Consider the following 14,155-nt stretch of genomic DNA (forward strand, 5'->3'; position numbering starts at 1 on the left):
ATTATTTACAATATTAACAAATTTAATTTAACTACATTCTGAGATCGGTGAGGTATAAATAATTGGCTAAAGAAGAAACAGTAGAAAAGAGTTCAGAAACTTTCTCTTTATTTACACGTAAACCTGTAATCGCGTCGCATCTTTACACAGATTTCGGAAGGAGAGAAACAGCTAAAAAAAGATGGGAATAGTGGAGTTATAAAATCCAAATATTTTCAACGCGATATACCACTCTTGTCTCCTAATTCTTGTCTTCTTTATTATACAATGTGTATGACTGTGTATGTATTTGCGCACATGCGCGTTCGTGTGTGTGATGCGTGTGTTCAGATAAATAATGAAGTTTTTCTCACTATAGGGAGCGAGGAATTTTGTTTTGTATCGTGTTTAAGGTTTCTTTTAAACAGGGGGTGCCTGCGTGTGTTGTAAACATCCCTCGACGTTTTCCGGCCAATCGCAGACGTTCTCATTGGGGTTAAATACCAAGTTTACTGGACAAGGCATATGGTGCTTCCGTTCACCCTCACACATATAGTACATTGTACAGTCATTCTTATCAGGATGATACGAAATGTGATTGTCCTCTTCGTCGCAGGTCACCTCGTTGGCTAAAAAAGAAAAAAAAATTATAAAATTGAAAACTTAGGTTTATAATAGAATAAAAATTAAGATTAAGTCATTATTGTTTATTTTTGTAACGGTTTAATGACTGATAAAGTTTTGTTTGCGAGATCGATGCAATTGAACAAACAAACTTACGATCTTTAGTGGTATATCTACTATTCCTAGCAGTACTTTCATATGGACCATCGTATTCCAGTTTAACTTTATAATCCTGGAGTTCTTTCTTCATAGCTTTGATGAGTGGGTATCTTCCTGCCCCACAACTACCTTTAAAGTCATCCATGTCAACTGACCATATCATAACGCCACCAAAACCTTCTTCTTTCAACCAAGCCATCTGAAAATTTAATTGTTCCATATTAAACAAATGAAAGAATTTTGTTTCATAGATACTCCAACTTTGATAGAAATGTGGAATATAAAAGCACACCTTATTAATAAGACTTCTTTCGTCATCGAATCCTACCCACTGGTCGTCTCTGTAGGCAAAAGGCACCTGTTGCTCGCTATCCCATACTAATGTAGTATTATCTTCATTCAAGAATCCACAAACCTGGAAAGAATTCAATTTATTTAAAAAAAAGATTTTATTTTTATCTTAAATAATCTTTTGAATTAGACCAACCTCATAGTAGGAAAGGAAGCCAGACTCGTTGGTATAATTACCAGCGACACCGCCACCAGAAGCTGGTGCACCAATATCAAATTTCTCTTTATCCACAAGGGTAAAGGACCTGCCATAGGTTGGCATTCCAATCATCAATTTTTCTTTCGGAGCACCTTGCTTCACCCATTCTCTAGCACTATAATCCTAAAATTAAAATAATTTTACAAGTTTAAATATTTTCGGATTTATAGCAAATTCAAACAGTAATGTAATTTATTTTACTCACCACTGTCAATTTTTTTTGGTAGCTTGTAGCACTTTCTAGAGGATAAAGGGGGCTGTTATGGCCTACTTGTCTCTCGTATTGTCCATGGAAGTCATAAGTCATTATATTGATAAAATCTAAATACTTGGAGATTTCTGGTACATCATACCTGAAGAAACCACACTAATCAGTACTTGATGTTTATAATAATAATAACTACTTTATAAAAGAAAAATAATGCTTACCCTGCTGCAATGGCCTCAAAGCTGGCTGGTACAGCGGCGGACAAGATCAATTTCGGCTGACCAGAACTTTTGGCTTCCCCTTCAAATGCCAATCTAAGCTCTTTTAATAAATTCACATAAGCAGTCTTGTCATCAGCTCCTCTAAAAACATTTGTCATCAATACCTGAATCATTTCTAATTGTATATCTATCGCTTACCTCGGATATTCCCAATCAACATCCAATCCATCAAATTTGTATTCTCTAAGGAATTCGATAGCCTCGTAAACAAATTGGTTCATCCTGAAAGTGCTACTTGTTAATTCTTTAAACGGTGTAGAGCCAAAAGCCCAGCCACCAATAGCCAGCAAAATCTAAGATTAAAAAGGGGGTTATGTTATAGATATATTGATAAATTAAATTTAAAAATCTCATGAAAACTTCGTCTACCTTAATGTCAGGATTCTTTTCACGAAGTGCTATCAATCTCTCATACATTTCTCCGTCCTTCTCATTTCCTTCGCTCAGCAAATAATCTTTTAATGTTGCAAATGCGTAAACAATATGAGTACACAACGTTGGATCTATATCTTCTGGCATGAATTTTCCAGTACCAGGTCGTTTATGGGACCAGCTAGTCAAGTAACAAATCGTTTGGGCATCTCTTTCTACACATAAAAAGGACAGCAACATTGATTTAAAATCAAATCTTTTTGAAGTTTAAAGATTAACGAACGCGTAAAGCGATCTTGCCTTGAGTCGGGGTATTGATGACCAAAGTCGTGGCTGATTTTTGCAGTTTTTTGGCTTTGCTGAGGACTTCGGATGCTGGAATTTTGTAGGCTTCTGGTTTCTTCACGATTGTTTCAGTAATGGTAGTGGCTACAGCGGACCAATCAACGTCTTTGGCACTCGATCCTCGAGAAATTCCTAGAAGCTCCTCACGCATAGCACCAACCAAAGGGTACCTAGATGCATTAAAACGGTTAAATGAAATCTTAATAAAGTTTTCAAGCTAATATGTTGAAAGAGCAACTACCTGACGTTATTGCCACATACAGTTCCATTAAAGTCATCCATATCAATAGTCCAAACCATAGCACCGCCATATCCTTTAGATTTTAACCATTGCATTTTGTTCCTAATTGATCTCTCATCATCAAATCCTACCCATTGGTCGTTCTGCACCAAATATGGTACCTTCATTTCGTCATCCCACACGTATGCAGCTCCGTTCCTTAGTAATTCGCAAATCTAACGATCAAAGCAATTAATAATACAGAATGAGAAAAAACTTCTTCCAGTATCGAAAAGCTACATTTCATCTGAGCATAAAAATACCTCATAATAGGCAAGGAATCCAGACTCTTTCGTATATTCACCGGCTTTACCACCTCCACTTGCAGGTGCATGGACTCGGAAATTAGCAGAATTAGAGAGAGTGAAGGATCTACCATACGTTGGCATTCCTATGATCAATTTTTCCTTAGGTGCACCCAGTCTCACCCACATTGAAGCTGCATTATCCACGCTTAATTGCTTCTGCCATTCCGAATCTAAGGACGAGGAGTACAAGGGTGCGTTGTGACCAACCTCGCGTTCCCATTTACCATGAAAATCATACGCCATCAAGTTAATGAAATCCAGATAACTAAAAGATAAATATTTTTAAAAATATTTCAAAATTCCACTTCCAAAATCTTTATAAATCTTTGCAACAAAATTAACCTAGCAACTGCTGGAACATCGTAGCCACTTTTAACGTTATCTGGTCCAACTGGTACAGCCGCAGTCAATAAAAGTCGTGGTTTCTTTTTCTCCTGAGCTTCGGCCTCAAAAGCTTCTCGCAATTCTGTAAGAAGGAAGCAATGGATCAATCTCATCGGTAAAGTTAGACCGCTTCGTGTATATTTGATCTCTTCTTCTCACCTTTCAAGAGCAGGACATAATTTTTTTTGTCATCGCCGCCCTTGGGGTATTCCCAGTCTATGTCAAGGCCATCGAAATCCCTGTCTCGCAGATACGGTATGGCACTGTAGATAAAGGTCTGCCGGGCGTATCTCGTCGAGGATACGTCCTTGAACTTTTGTGTGCCAAAGGACCAACCACCTTAAAATCGACGAAATTCGATCAATCGACTGAATTTTTCCAATTTTATTATTATTATTATTGGTACAGTTCGATATTCTCACCAATCGCAAGAAGAATTTTCAAGGACGGATTAGTCTTCCTGAGGCCGATGATCCTTTCGTAGAGACCGAGTTTTCCATCCTTTGTCTCGTCATTGGATTCGAAGCTGGTGAGTTTGTTCTTCTTAAGCCAACCAAAAGCGAAGATAATATGAGTACAGATATCGGGGTGAATGTCCTCCGGCATGAATTTCCCGATCTTTGTCCTGTACTGGGACCAGTTTGTGTAGTAGCAAACGATCTGTGTAAGAAGTGAGAGAAATGAGCAAATAGGAAAATAGAGAATCTAGAAGAATCATTAAAAACCTAATTAACAATTTTTTGTAAAGATATAACGGTGAAATGGAAAGTATTTGTAGGTTATACAGGGGGAGGGGAGGACCAAATAACCAATCACCGATGACTTTAATAATTAGCCTCGTACCTACCTTGTAGTCGGCAGTCTTTCCTGGCTGTAGTTCATTTTTCGTGTTCTTGTTGGAAAGTCTGTTGCGAGTGACCTTGAACCTGTTGACACTCGCCGAAACCTCCTGATCGCTCGAGATGGACGGAGCGGATGTCGTAGGCCGCCGGAACCTTTTTCTCGCACCTGAAAATTCGCAAATTAATGGAAAAATTCGAGTTTTTCTTTAATTATTAAAATCATGCAAAGCGAACTGCGTGTCGCGTGATTTTGGGTATGATTTTTAGCTTGCATGGGACAGTGTGAGACTTTCACCTGCTCGAATCGGTCACTTTCGTACGGTCCTACGCACCTGACGTAACCCAAGTGCCCTTTATAAGATTTCAGCAGATTGTATAATACTCCCTTGCGTAACGCAGAACAGTCGATTGAATTTTTTCCGTTGCGTCGTGTACGTAGCCATCGCGTTTCCAGTTTTCTTTGGCAACCGGAGCGAGAGTAATTAATTCGCCACTCCTGGGCCTATCTATATATTATATGACGTAGTGTATCATGGAGAGTATATTATACAAGCGCTTACACGTGACTTGAGCATTGAACCCATAGAGGGCGTTGTCCAACAGTTCTTCGAGAGTTTTCGAAAACTGAATGTGTCGCAAAAATCGACCAGATTATTTGTTTCGATCTATTATCAAGTAGTGAAGTAAAAAGTAAATTCTTTTAAATTACTATTTTGTATTAAAAGATTCATACTATAAATTTTCTTTTAATTTTTTTAATGTAGCTTTACTGTGAAGTGTAAACAAACAATAAGGAAGAGGGAAAGATAACCAAACATCAAATTTAGATTTGTCGAGAAAATTTTATTGACACGAATTGAATACCGATTTGGTTCGATTGTTTATAATCGAGCCTGACTGTGGCTGTTGCAACAATAGTTGCGTAATTGGCAAGGGGATAGAAAGGAAAGCAAGAAATATTATTATCTAATCGCGGAATAACGATAATAATTAACGATTATTAGGGTGGCTAGCAAACGAGCATCGAATTGTGAAAATTATTTTCCTGCTTCAAAGAGCATAGGAATTTTCCAGGATAAATTATAATTATCGTTTGATTCGTTGCAAATATTACCTTCTGCCTCGAGAATCCCGAGGACGAGGATCGCCAAGCAGACGAGCAGCAGCCTACGGGACCAGCTCCAACGGCTGGCCGACATCTGAAAAGAACAAAGAAAACCCTTTGGTAAACAATAGTATTTCTCCTATTTTCCTCAAATAGCGAATTGCGAAATCCATGAGTAACGAAAAAATTAGCCTTTCTGGTGAGTCGAGTCCGTTGGCTCTCGAATTTTCGACGTCTCGGTAGAGTAAGAGTGGTTAGGAGTGGTTAAGAGTGTTTAAGGTGTGACGGAAGCAGCGAAGGGGGTCGCCACTGTTGGCGAAAGTTACTTTGCGGTTCCAATGATAGATCAGCAATTACTAAGCTTCTTTCACATTGCAAGAGGGAAAAAATTAGCGAACACGTGCCACTGACGCGTAGGAAGAACATTGACGGACAATAGTTTTCATTTTTCACGCGGTGATTAACCCTCGTTGTATTTATATCATTCAATTTCGTTCCTTCTTCCTGAATGTTACTCTTATTACATCTACCGCTGCTTGTTTCAAATTTCTCCTTGACTCGTCTCTTGCATTTTTAATCATTTGAATGTTCTAGTTTTTTATTTCTCAAAATTGCCGAATCCTTGTATTCGAAGTTTATGAGAAGCGAGAGGGACTTTAGCGAGAGGGAATGTGAGTAGAATGCAGATGGGGCGCTTTGTGCAAATAAATCTCTTGCGAAGTCGTAGATGGCCCTGGCCTCGAAAATGGCGCGTCTCTCTCCTGTCACCGGCGCTGTAATTATTACGAAGCACGCAGCATACTGCATTTTGTAACGCATCGACGACAATGTTGTCTTCCCAATAAAATTATTAATGGCCCAATGCTTTGCACAATTAAACAGCTTATGCCGCAATTAGCACGCTTTCGCGGCGCCATCTCTGTTCGAACGTTTCAAAAAGAATCATCGCCATCTTGACGAACGAAAGTGCAGAGGAAAATCTCAAATTTGATCAGTTTGACTGTGAGGATCTCATGAAAAAGTTTTGATTCAGGTATACCTCTCATTCTTTTTCTTTTTAACTAGTAGGAGGGACTTACAGTAATAAGGTAAAAGGCACTGCGGTCAATGCCACAAATCAAACCGAAAGACCATAAAAGTTCTTTTTATATCGCCACTTTAGTGTCTTGTTACTACCTTTGATTTATTAGATTTTTCTGCTCGTTATTTTTACAATAACGACAACTAATTTGACTAATTATATAACTACCTCAACACCAAATATCGTTTCCAAAAGCTATTATTCAAATTATTTTGACATTTGATGAGGTTAGGTAAAGAAACCTTTCTAACTGGTATATATCACAAAGTTCAACTTTATTTTTTCGTCACTGCTGAACCTGCGTAAGTAGAAATACCAGTTATAGAGTACCTCCACGAGTTCCCTGAAATTATCTCATTTATCTAGAAATTTAGATCTTAGATTTGTATGAAAGTTTTTCGCCTCAGCCCTTCCTCTACTGTAGTTTTTGGATTTGCACGAATTAACCAGATCCCACAAAAATCAAACTTCGCCTGTAAAAAAAATATGTACTTGCCGTCGAGACACTGTCGTGTCTCTTGATGCTTCATGTACATAAAGTAAATTAAATAAATCTGTATTAATTAATAAAAATTACAACAAAAACTATACGAACAACCGATCACATGGAATAATATATTATAATAATTATAAATAGTGTTAAGATACAATTGCATTTGCATAGAATCGCATGGAATATCAGCGTGTAGGATATCCGATCGGCTTCCTTTCCTTTGAGTCCTCTTGCACATTTGCAGCTTCGTAAACCTTGCAGACGCTCGCAGAGACGCCAAGTAGACGCGGAGACGAAAGGGGAATTTTACAAGCAGCCACAGACGCTGCAGCATAGAAAACCGTTTGGAGAGAGCGCGAGATTTCTATGAGAAGTTTTACAATGGCTCTTGCATTGTACCTGGGGACCACACTCCGTGACTGAGCTGGGAATAAATTTGTCCTGGTCTGTTACGAAGAACTTTACATATAGCTTATGTATTATAATAAAAAATATACAATTTTTCAGCAGTATAATTTACCCATCTGCTCTACATCCTCTTCTCGTTCCTCTTGTCCTGAACAACTAAATTTTTTATGCTTGTGATGAATTTAGCATGTGAAAAAAATTCCGACTTTTTCAAATTTACATTTCCAGCTGATCGAACATTCTTCGATTAAGGTTATTCGTGGAGGAGCATAAATTCTCACTTTCCGAATTATGCATGCCCCCCCCCTCCCTCCCTCCTCCACCGTTATTTTGAAAGCGTTCAAAATTCTACCGGATTTTATGCGTTTAAAATCGTTCTTGATAAATATTAACTTTGGAGCATTTGGTAGTAAACCCGAGAGAATAATATTGGATCGATAAAATTGTATTTCGTTGGTTAAACGTGAAAGGACCGTTTGAAACGTTAGATTCGCCAATGCATAAATGGAAAAAACGAATAATTTGGGTTGGAGATTTGAGAAACTTCCAAGAGCAAGAATAAAAATGCTAATAAGGAAAGAGAATAAATTGGTATGATCTGCATCAGGGATAATAATTATAGTGAGTAATTGGTTCCCTTAATAGGCGATCTTGAGAATCGATTTCTCTTGGGTGCAGTAAAAGAATCGACAATTAAGTTTATAGCGAGGCGTAAGTTTCGAGTCTAATGTTATGTGTCGGAGGCTTTCGAAAATCTCCTGGCGCAGTGTTGTCGAGTACTCCGGTGAAATTGCCACGGACGGTCGAGCTTGTCGATCTAGAATTTCCGGCAAAAATCGAAAACCGCAACCGCACCCATAACCTCAATCGGAATTAAACTTCGTTCCGCTGTACATCCCAGCTGAAACAGCTTCGGCTATCAAGCGTCATACAATTTATCGCTCTGCCCACTTTCGTCTCCTTACGGACTTCGCTATAATCGATAAATTAGTCTCTATATACACGTCTTCATTAAAACTTATCAGTCATTATTCAGGAAATCTGTATTTTAAATTTCTAAAAAAAATATATTCTGTTTAAATAATTAAAGTTTAAAAAGAACCTCATATAACTGTTTCAAATTTTGCTTTAGTTATTATTTTTACAATGTTTTTTTTGTTCGAAGTAAGGAATTATGATAATTTGTGAAACTGGAGATAGTTTTTGTATTGTACTATTATGTTAATCCATGGCAAAATTGTGAATGCATCGATGATAAGTTTCAAGGTGAACTAATGCGTGAAAATGTTTACACTAGCCACTCCCAGGAGTAGAGGTTCTCTTCAGGGAAACGTTCTTTTGTGTTTCTCGCGTTGGACTTCGAAGAAAGTACCGTAAACAGTTGGTTTAGCTTTCCTGCTAGCCTTCCTCTTATTTTTATGCGTTCCAATTCTCCACAAAAGAACGACGATACCCAGCACTGCGTTCTCTCTACAATCATTCATTACCATTTGTCTTTTTCACGGCCTTCTGGAATTTTTTTAGCGACGGATACAACTAGCGAAACCAACTCGAGCCAAATGAAACTTATGGGGAGAAATGGCTTTTTTATCGACGACGCAGCAAAGTTTATTGCCGAGACGACCGAGCTAACCCACAAACATCAATCAGAAAACGAGTTCCCGATGTAAATAATTAAGTATAAATTATCAATGGTAGATTCAACTTTCAATTTTCAATCGCGACAGAAATTCTGCGACAGAGAACAGAGATCCAAAGTTCAATGACGAGTAAAAGCCACGGGCGGATATCCGGAAAAAGTAAATACTTTTAGGAACACTGTTTGGATCGAGTTTGGGGAGTACGAAGGTTTTTAATCGAGCATAGAGATGGCGTTTGGTTAGACAATGGGTCAAAACTTTCTTTTCTTAAATGCACAGTGTCACGTTCGACTCTATCCTGACCTCTGGAAATTAACGTTCTATTTTTTCACATGACTACAATTTCAGTCTCAAGCCTTTCTCCATTACTACTTACGTTTTTCACTAAAAAATTATTATTAAGAACATAGAAAAAAAGAAAAGCAAGCGTTTCGAAAATTTTCTTTGCGCAATTGGAGATAAGGATCTCTGGACGATTGCAAAAACTGCTACATAAAGATCTTGCAAGAGGTACGGAGAGGGGGAAGGAGAGATAAAAGAATGGAAAAAGGAGCGCAAGGCCCCCTGGAGTAGCGTTTAAAAGTAGCGAACACAGAATAAGACTTCGTGGCGGAAACCACGCTGAACTGACTGCGCTCACTCCGTCACTTTGCTAAACTACCTTTCTTCCCTTATCTATAAACATCAATTTCTGTGTCAAATATTATAAACGATACGAGTCAGAAGGTGATTGTCTTTTAGAAGTGAGTGAGAAAGAACGCTTTAAAAATGCATAAAGAGCGTTTCGTTTGCATTAACGGCAATTGGCACAGTGACGCAACAATTACGAGTTACCGTATGCTCGTTGTGTTCTGTCCGTGTAGGCCGATCTTTATTGAACCGTAACGGAGTCCTGATACTTGCACTAACCTTAACCCTACTCTTTTCGATTACCGACGGATTACATAACGGTTATTATAATTGTCGGTGATAATTACAATCTCCTTTCAATGAAATCGTTCATTCGACGAGAAAAAATCTTATATAGCTTGTCGCGGGAAACTAACCTAAATAGTAATCTCAAATGGCGACGCTTCGCTGCAGTCGTTCTAAGGCGTTCTTATATAAATATAATATATAAGAAAAAAGTGATAGGGTTTAGAAAATTGAAGCGTTACCGGTGTTACACGCGTACATAATACAAGTTTCCGTCTCTTCAACTCGGCTTTCACCGAATATATTGACGAACCCTCGAATTTCGAACATGAGCGCCGCCATTAACGGCCAATTAACGTTTAACCCGCGCACGCCGGAGAAAGTTCTGTCGGTAATGAAGGAACCTGTCCCGTTTCCCTAGCACATTTTTTTAGCTTCCGACGACTGCGGATCTCCCGAGGTGATTTGACGCGTGCCAAGTGCAAAAACTGATGCTAATTAATTTTTTCTATCACTACACATTCATCCAAACCATTAAACTTGATATCAAAGTCAGATTGTGAGTTTTTTCTCGATTACACTGGAAAAGAATCTCTTGTGAAGCAAACCCGATATTTTTTTATGTTAACAATTTATTCATCCTATCTCTTTTCCTATATATAGATGGTAGCTTGAACTATTTTTATAAATGTACTTTAAAGTTTTTTATCATCATAAAGTAGCATAATTTTATCAGAATTTCCACACGAGCAGGAGGTTAATCAAGTCTCGCGTTTTCCCATGCATGCTGTACGCTATACATACTACGCTATACATATTCGGTATATAGAACGCAACTTTCTAATATAAATTATACAAGCCAGCTAGCCTGTTCCATCAAGGTAATATCGTCTCTGACATTGAAATCTATCCGATATCTTCCATTAAAAATAACAAGATCAAGCTGAAGTCGCCGGATAAAATAATAGCTTCCGAATTCGTTTATCTCGTGTGCTGAGCTTCAATGGTAAGGTTAGGAAAGAAAAAGGCGGGAAACGAGGTTCTAAACTGAGCGATAACTCGGAAAACGAAGCGGACGACTGGTATTATAAAAGGACAGAGGTTTCTAATGAGCTCGAAGTACAGCTTGAAAGGAAAACGTTAAATTGAGCGTTCGAGTCGATAAGGTGTATATTATGGTTTATCAAGTAGAGGAAAATATCGTGCGTTTAATAATAAAGATGAAGAGGCGCTTTCTTCTCGGACACGAAAGCTCGATTTTCCGCAATTTCCCGTTGCAGGAAGCGCTGCTGTTTCGTAAGCACGAATCCAATGGCAGGCGTTTGAAAAGAAAAGGAAGAAGGAAACTGCGGGTTGAAGGGGGGGATGGACGGACGGAAGTGAAGTGAAAACGGTCCGCAACGTGCGCAGACTGAAAATGAAGCTGCGATCCAACCTACCGATTTTTTGTTATTTTCTGTTTCTTTTTTTATTTCAAGCCTCGCAGGTTGTTGCCAGGTTAAAATGCATTGACCCGCTTGCTTACCTGCGCAACTCACCTGTCCTTATGTAAGTCCGGATGCTGTTCGCTTATCCGGTCTATACGACATTTTACACTTCGTATTTTTATCGCCAAACGAATCTTTCGAAGTTATAATACTCTTGAGATTTGTTAAACACCATATAGTAGTGATTCTGAAAATACTGGAAAACAATTTCTAGGACACGCCTATTCAACTTGAAATTTCATCTGTTACAATAAAATCTTGCGAGTCTCGAATTGTTCCGCAATTAAGAGTTGTGTATACGAATGTTTGTTTATTTTCTATCCCTCAACTTCGTTTTCATTTCTCTCACCTACTTCGTTTGGCTTTACTCGCTTCACTTTTTCCCTCCTTTTTCTTTTTCTTCATGACTCCGCTCCACTTCTCACGAGACCTAGATTTCTTTACGGTTGTTTCTTCCCCAATTGTGAATCCATTTATATTCTCATAATTGTGAGAACATTTCCAGTCACGTCCTTGTTAGAGGCTGTTATGATAACGAAGGTGAAATGAAAAAATATTGCTAGAAAGCCAATTGAAAACTAACCTAACCTCAAACCATCCAACGATCGAGCATACACTGCTTTAAACGTATGGAGAATTTTTCGAATTTTGTTCAACTACCCCTAATAACACGAAATATCCTCAATACATTCTGAGAATATAGATTTTTTGAGATGAAATCTGAAGAGATTTGGAACCAAATCGTTTCCCAGTAAATGCTAGATTTCCGGATAACCCAAAGCAAATCCCTCCTTATATATATATATAGCACGCATAGTGTCAGAAAGGTTTTAGGAATGTTTTAGAAACGTTTCTGAAATCACGCTTAGTGGATTTATACGAATATTCGTGTCTCAGCGGCATATATAGGTTATTTCATTAAAGTATACTGTATTTATTTAAAAAAATTAACCGTTTTAACGCAATTACAGTTTTGCAGAGTTGGTTGAAAGCTTCTCGCTTGTCAACTGGAAAGATATTTACAATTGCAAGATTTTATTCTCGCGCAGCACATGTACGAAAAAACGAACGTTTTCACATTTCTGAAACATTGCTGAAACATAATTATTAGTGTTATGTCTCAACAATGTTTCAAAAATGTGAAAATGTCCGCTTTTTCGTACACGCGTCGAGCGGGTTGGCAGGACAAAATTAGTTTTACCGTTATACGAGAAAAATTTGCCATTTTCCTCGCAGCAACGTTTTTCATTCCTTCCGTAAGACAGCCGAAGTCGATAAACTTCGAGTCATAGAATCTTTTATCGCCAAGCCACGGCGAGTTTCTCCGTGGAACAAAAGGTGTATTTTCTCTTTTTCTTTACCGTTATGTCGCGCAGTCACGATTAGCGGCCGGTTCATTAATAATTCAGCACGATTCGATGCATCCTTCAATGGAATCAAAATTTCAGCAATTTTTGTCCTGGAACCATTCAACCGTTTTTTAACGCTTTCAAATTAACAACTCAAAGATTAACTCGGATTGAGCAATTGAAAGCGAGAGGATTTTAAATCCCGGAAGGACAAAACATTTCCCGGTATTACAAACTTGATAGATCCTCGAATTCGTAAACTGCACGCTTCCTGCCTCTATTAATTAGCGTAAAACCAGAAAAGTTCACGGTCGAAATCAACTCTTTCAATCTGTCATGAGTCATTTCTTATCTCTCTGGGAAAGGTAAAAAAAAATTGTTTTACATTTGCAGAAAAATTAACTATATTTTTGTTTTTAAATTTCACACGTTTCTAGCTGTATCCATGACAGTATTATTTTAGATAATCCTTGATTGACGTATTTTACGGATCGTTGGTGATTTTACAAGATAACCTATCGATCCAGAAATCGATCCGTTTTCAGACCGGTTTCTCGTGTAGTCTGCAGGGATCCCCACGTGTGATGTAATATGTAGCAATAAAAATAATAAAAGCTCAACAAAAAAGTTTTGACCAGGTGCGACACACCTCTCATTTGCGAATGACTGAATTTGTAACTCTCGAAACACGTCCTTCGATATTGAAAAGAACTACCAAAACAGGCAGCGCGATCTATCGGTAATTTATTCGTACAGGTTACGGTAAGAAAAAATAGTGAAAGAAGAAAATAAAACACTATTTTATTAGCTTCACTTAATTATAAATGTGTTCTTACCATGATTTCCCTTCAATCCCTGTAAAATTCCGTGGAAACGGCTTTTATCACTATAAGATTGGTGTTCGGGGTGGAAAAAAAGTTGAAATGGGAGGAGAAAAGAATTTGGATAAGAAACAAAGTAGTAGAGGTCAATAATCGTGAACCCGCGGCGACATGATCGTGTAAAGAATCCGCGGAACTGTCACTGACAGCAGTTCGGGAAACACTGGCAGTGAGAGAGCATTCTGGCTGTCACTGGTCTTCTCTCTCTTCCCCAAGTTTCAGTTCCTCTGTCCCCTACTCCCCCCTCCCCCCGCCCGTCCATGCCACGCGAGAGAGCCAACAGAGGAGAGGAAGCCTTTCTCACTCGGCTGGTGAGTGCCCCAACGTGTATATACATTTTCGCCGGTGCTGCCTCGGCCAATATTTCCAGACGTCTACGACGAACATGACGACAATTAAAGTCGCCTTTCATTTTGTGTATAGTTACTCACAACAAACTATACTTAGCCACTAACGTTTTTTAC

The 14,155-nt window shown here is 38.4% G+C and overlaps 1 protein-coding gene across 2 annotated transcripts; it reads right to left on the reverse strand.

Annotated features, from left to right (window-relative positions):
* Positions 1–106: 106 nt before the first annotated feature.
* Positions 107–13,832, reverse strand: Cht7 (chitinase 7). 2 transcript variants are annotated; one of them, XM_066732790.1, is made up of 17 exons: positions 13,647–13,832; positions 5,447–5,531; positions 4,338–4,498; positions 3,913–4,150; positions 3,650–3,829; positions 3,449–3,572; positions 3,062–3,371; positions 2,760–2,974; positions 2,474–2,688; positions 2,171–2,388; positions 1,940–2,094; positions 1,742–1,882; positions 1,518–1,665; positions 1,250–1,435; positions 1,055–1,177; positions 760–961; positions 107–608 (listed from the first exon to the last, which is right to left on the reverse strand). In XM_066732790.1, the coding sequence occupies exons 1-17, from the start codon at positions 13,647–13,649 to the stop codon at positions 400–402; spliced, it is 2,913 nt and encodes a 970-aa protein (XP_066588887.1). In that variant the 5' UTR covers positions 13,650–13,832; the 3' UTR covers positions 107–399. The 2 variants fall into 2 exon arrangements, with proteins under 2 accessions (XP_066588887.1, XP_066588888.1); XM_066732791.1 differs by lacking the exons at positions 5,447–5,531; positions 13,647–13,832 and adding an exon at positions 4,628–4,751.
* Positions 13,833–14,155: the final 323 nt, after the last annotated feature.

Source organism: Prorops nasuta, unplaced genomic scaffold (genome assembly GCF_024137725.1).
Source record: "Prorops nasuta isolate Cenicafe-Biocafe unplaced genomic scaffold, Cenicafe_Pnas_1.2 PNAS00010, whole genome shotgun sequence".
Classification (NCBI taxonomy): Eukaryota; Metazoa; Arthropoda; class Insecta; order Hymenoptera; family Bethylidae; genus Prorops; species Prorops nasuta.

What these genes read in the sequence shown, in the direction of transcription:
- Cht7 (XM_066732790.1), bottom strand. An exon ending in GATGTTCCAGCAGTTGCTAG is followed by an intron (nt 3,372 to 3,448) that starts GTTAATTTTGTT and finishes TTTATCTTTTAG; the next exon opens with TTATCTGGATTTCATTAACT. An exon ending in GCTTCCTTTCCTACTATGAG is followed by an intron (nt 1,178 to 1,249) that starts GTTGGTCTAATT and finishes AATTCTTTCCAG; the next exon opens with GTTTGTGGATTCTTGAATGA.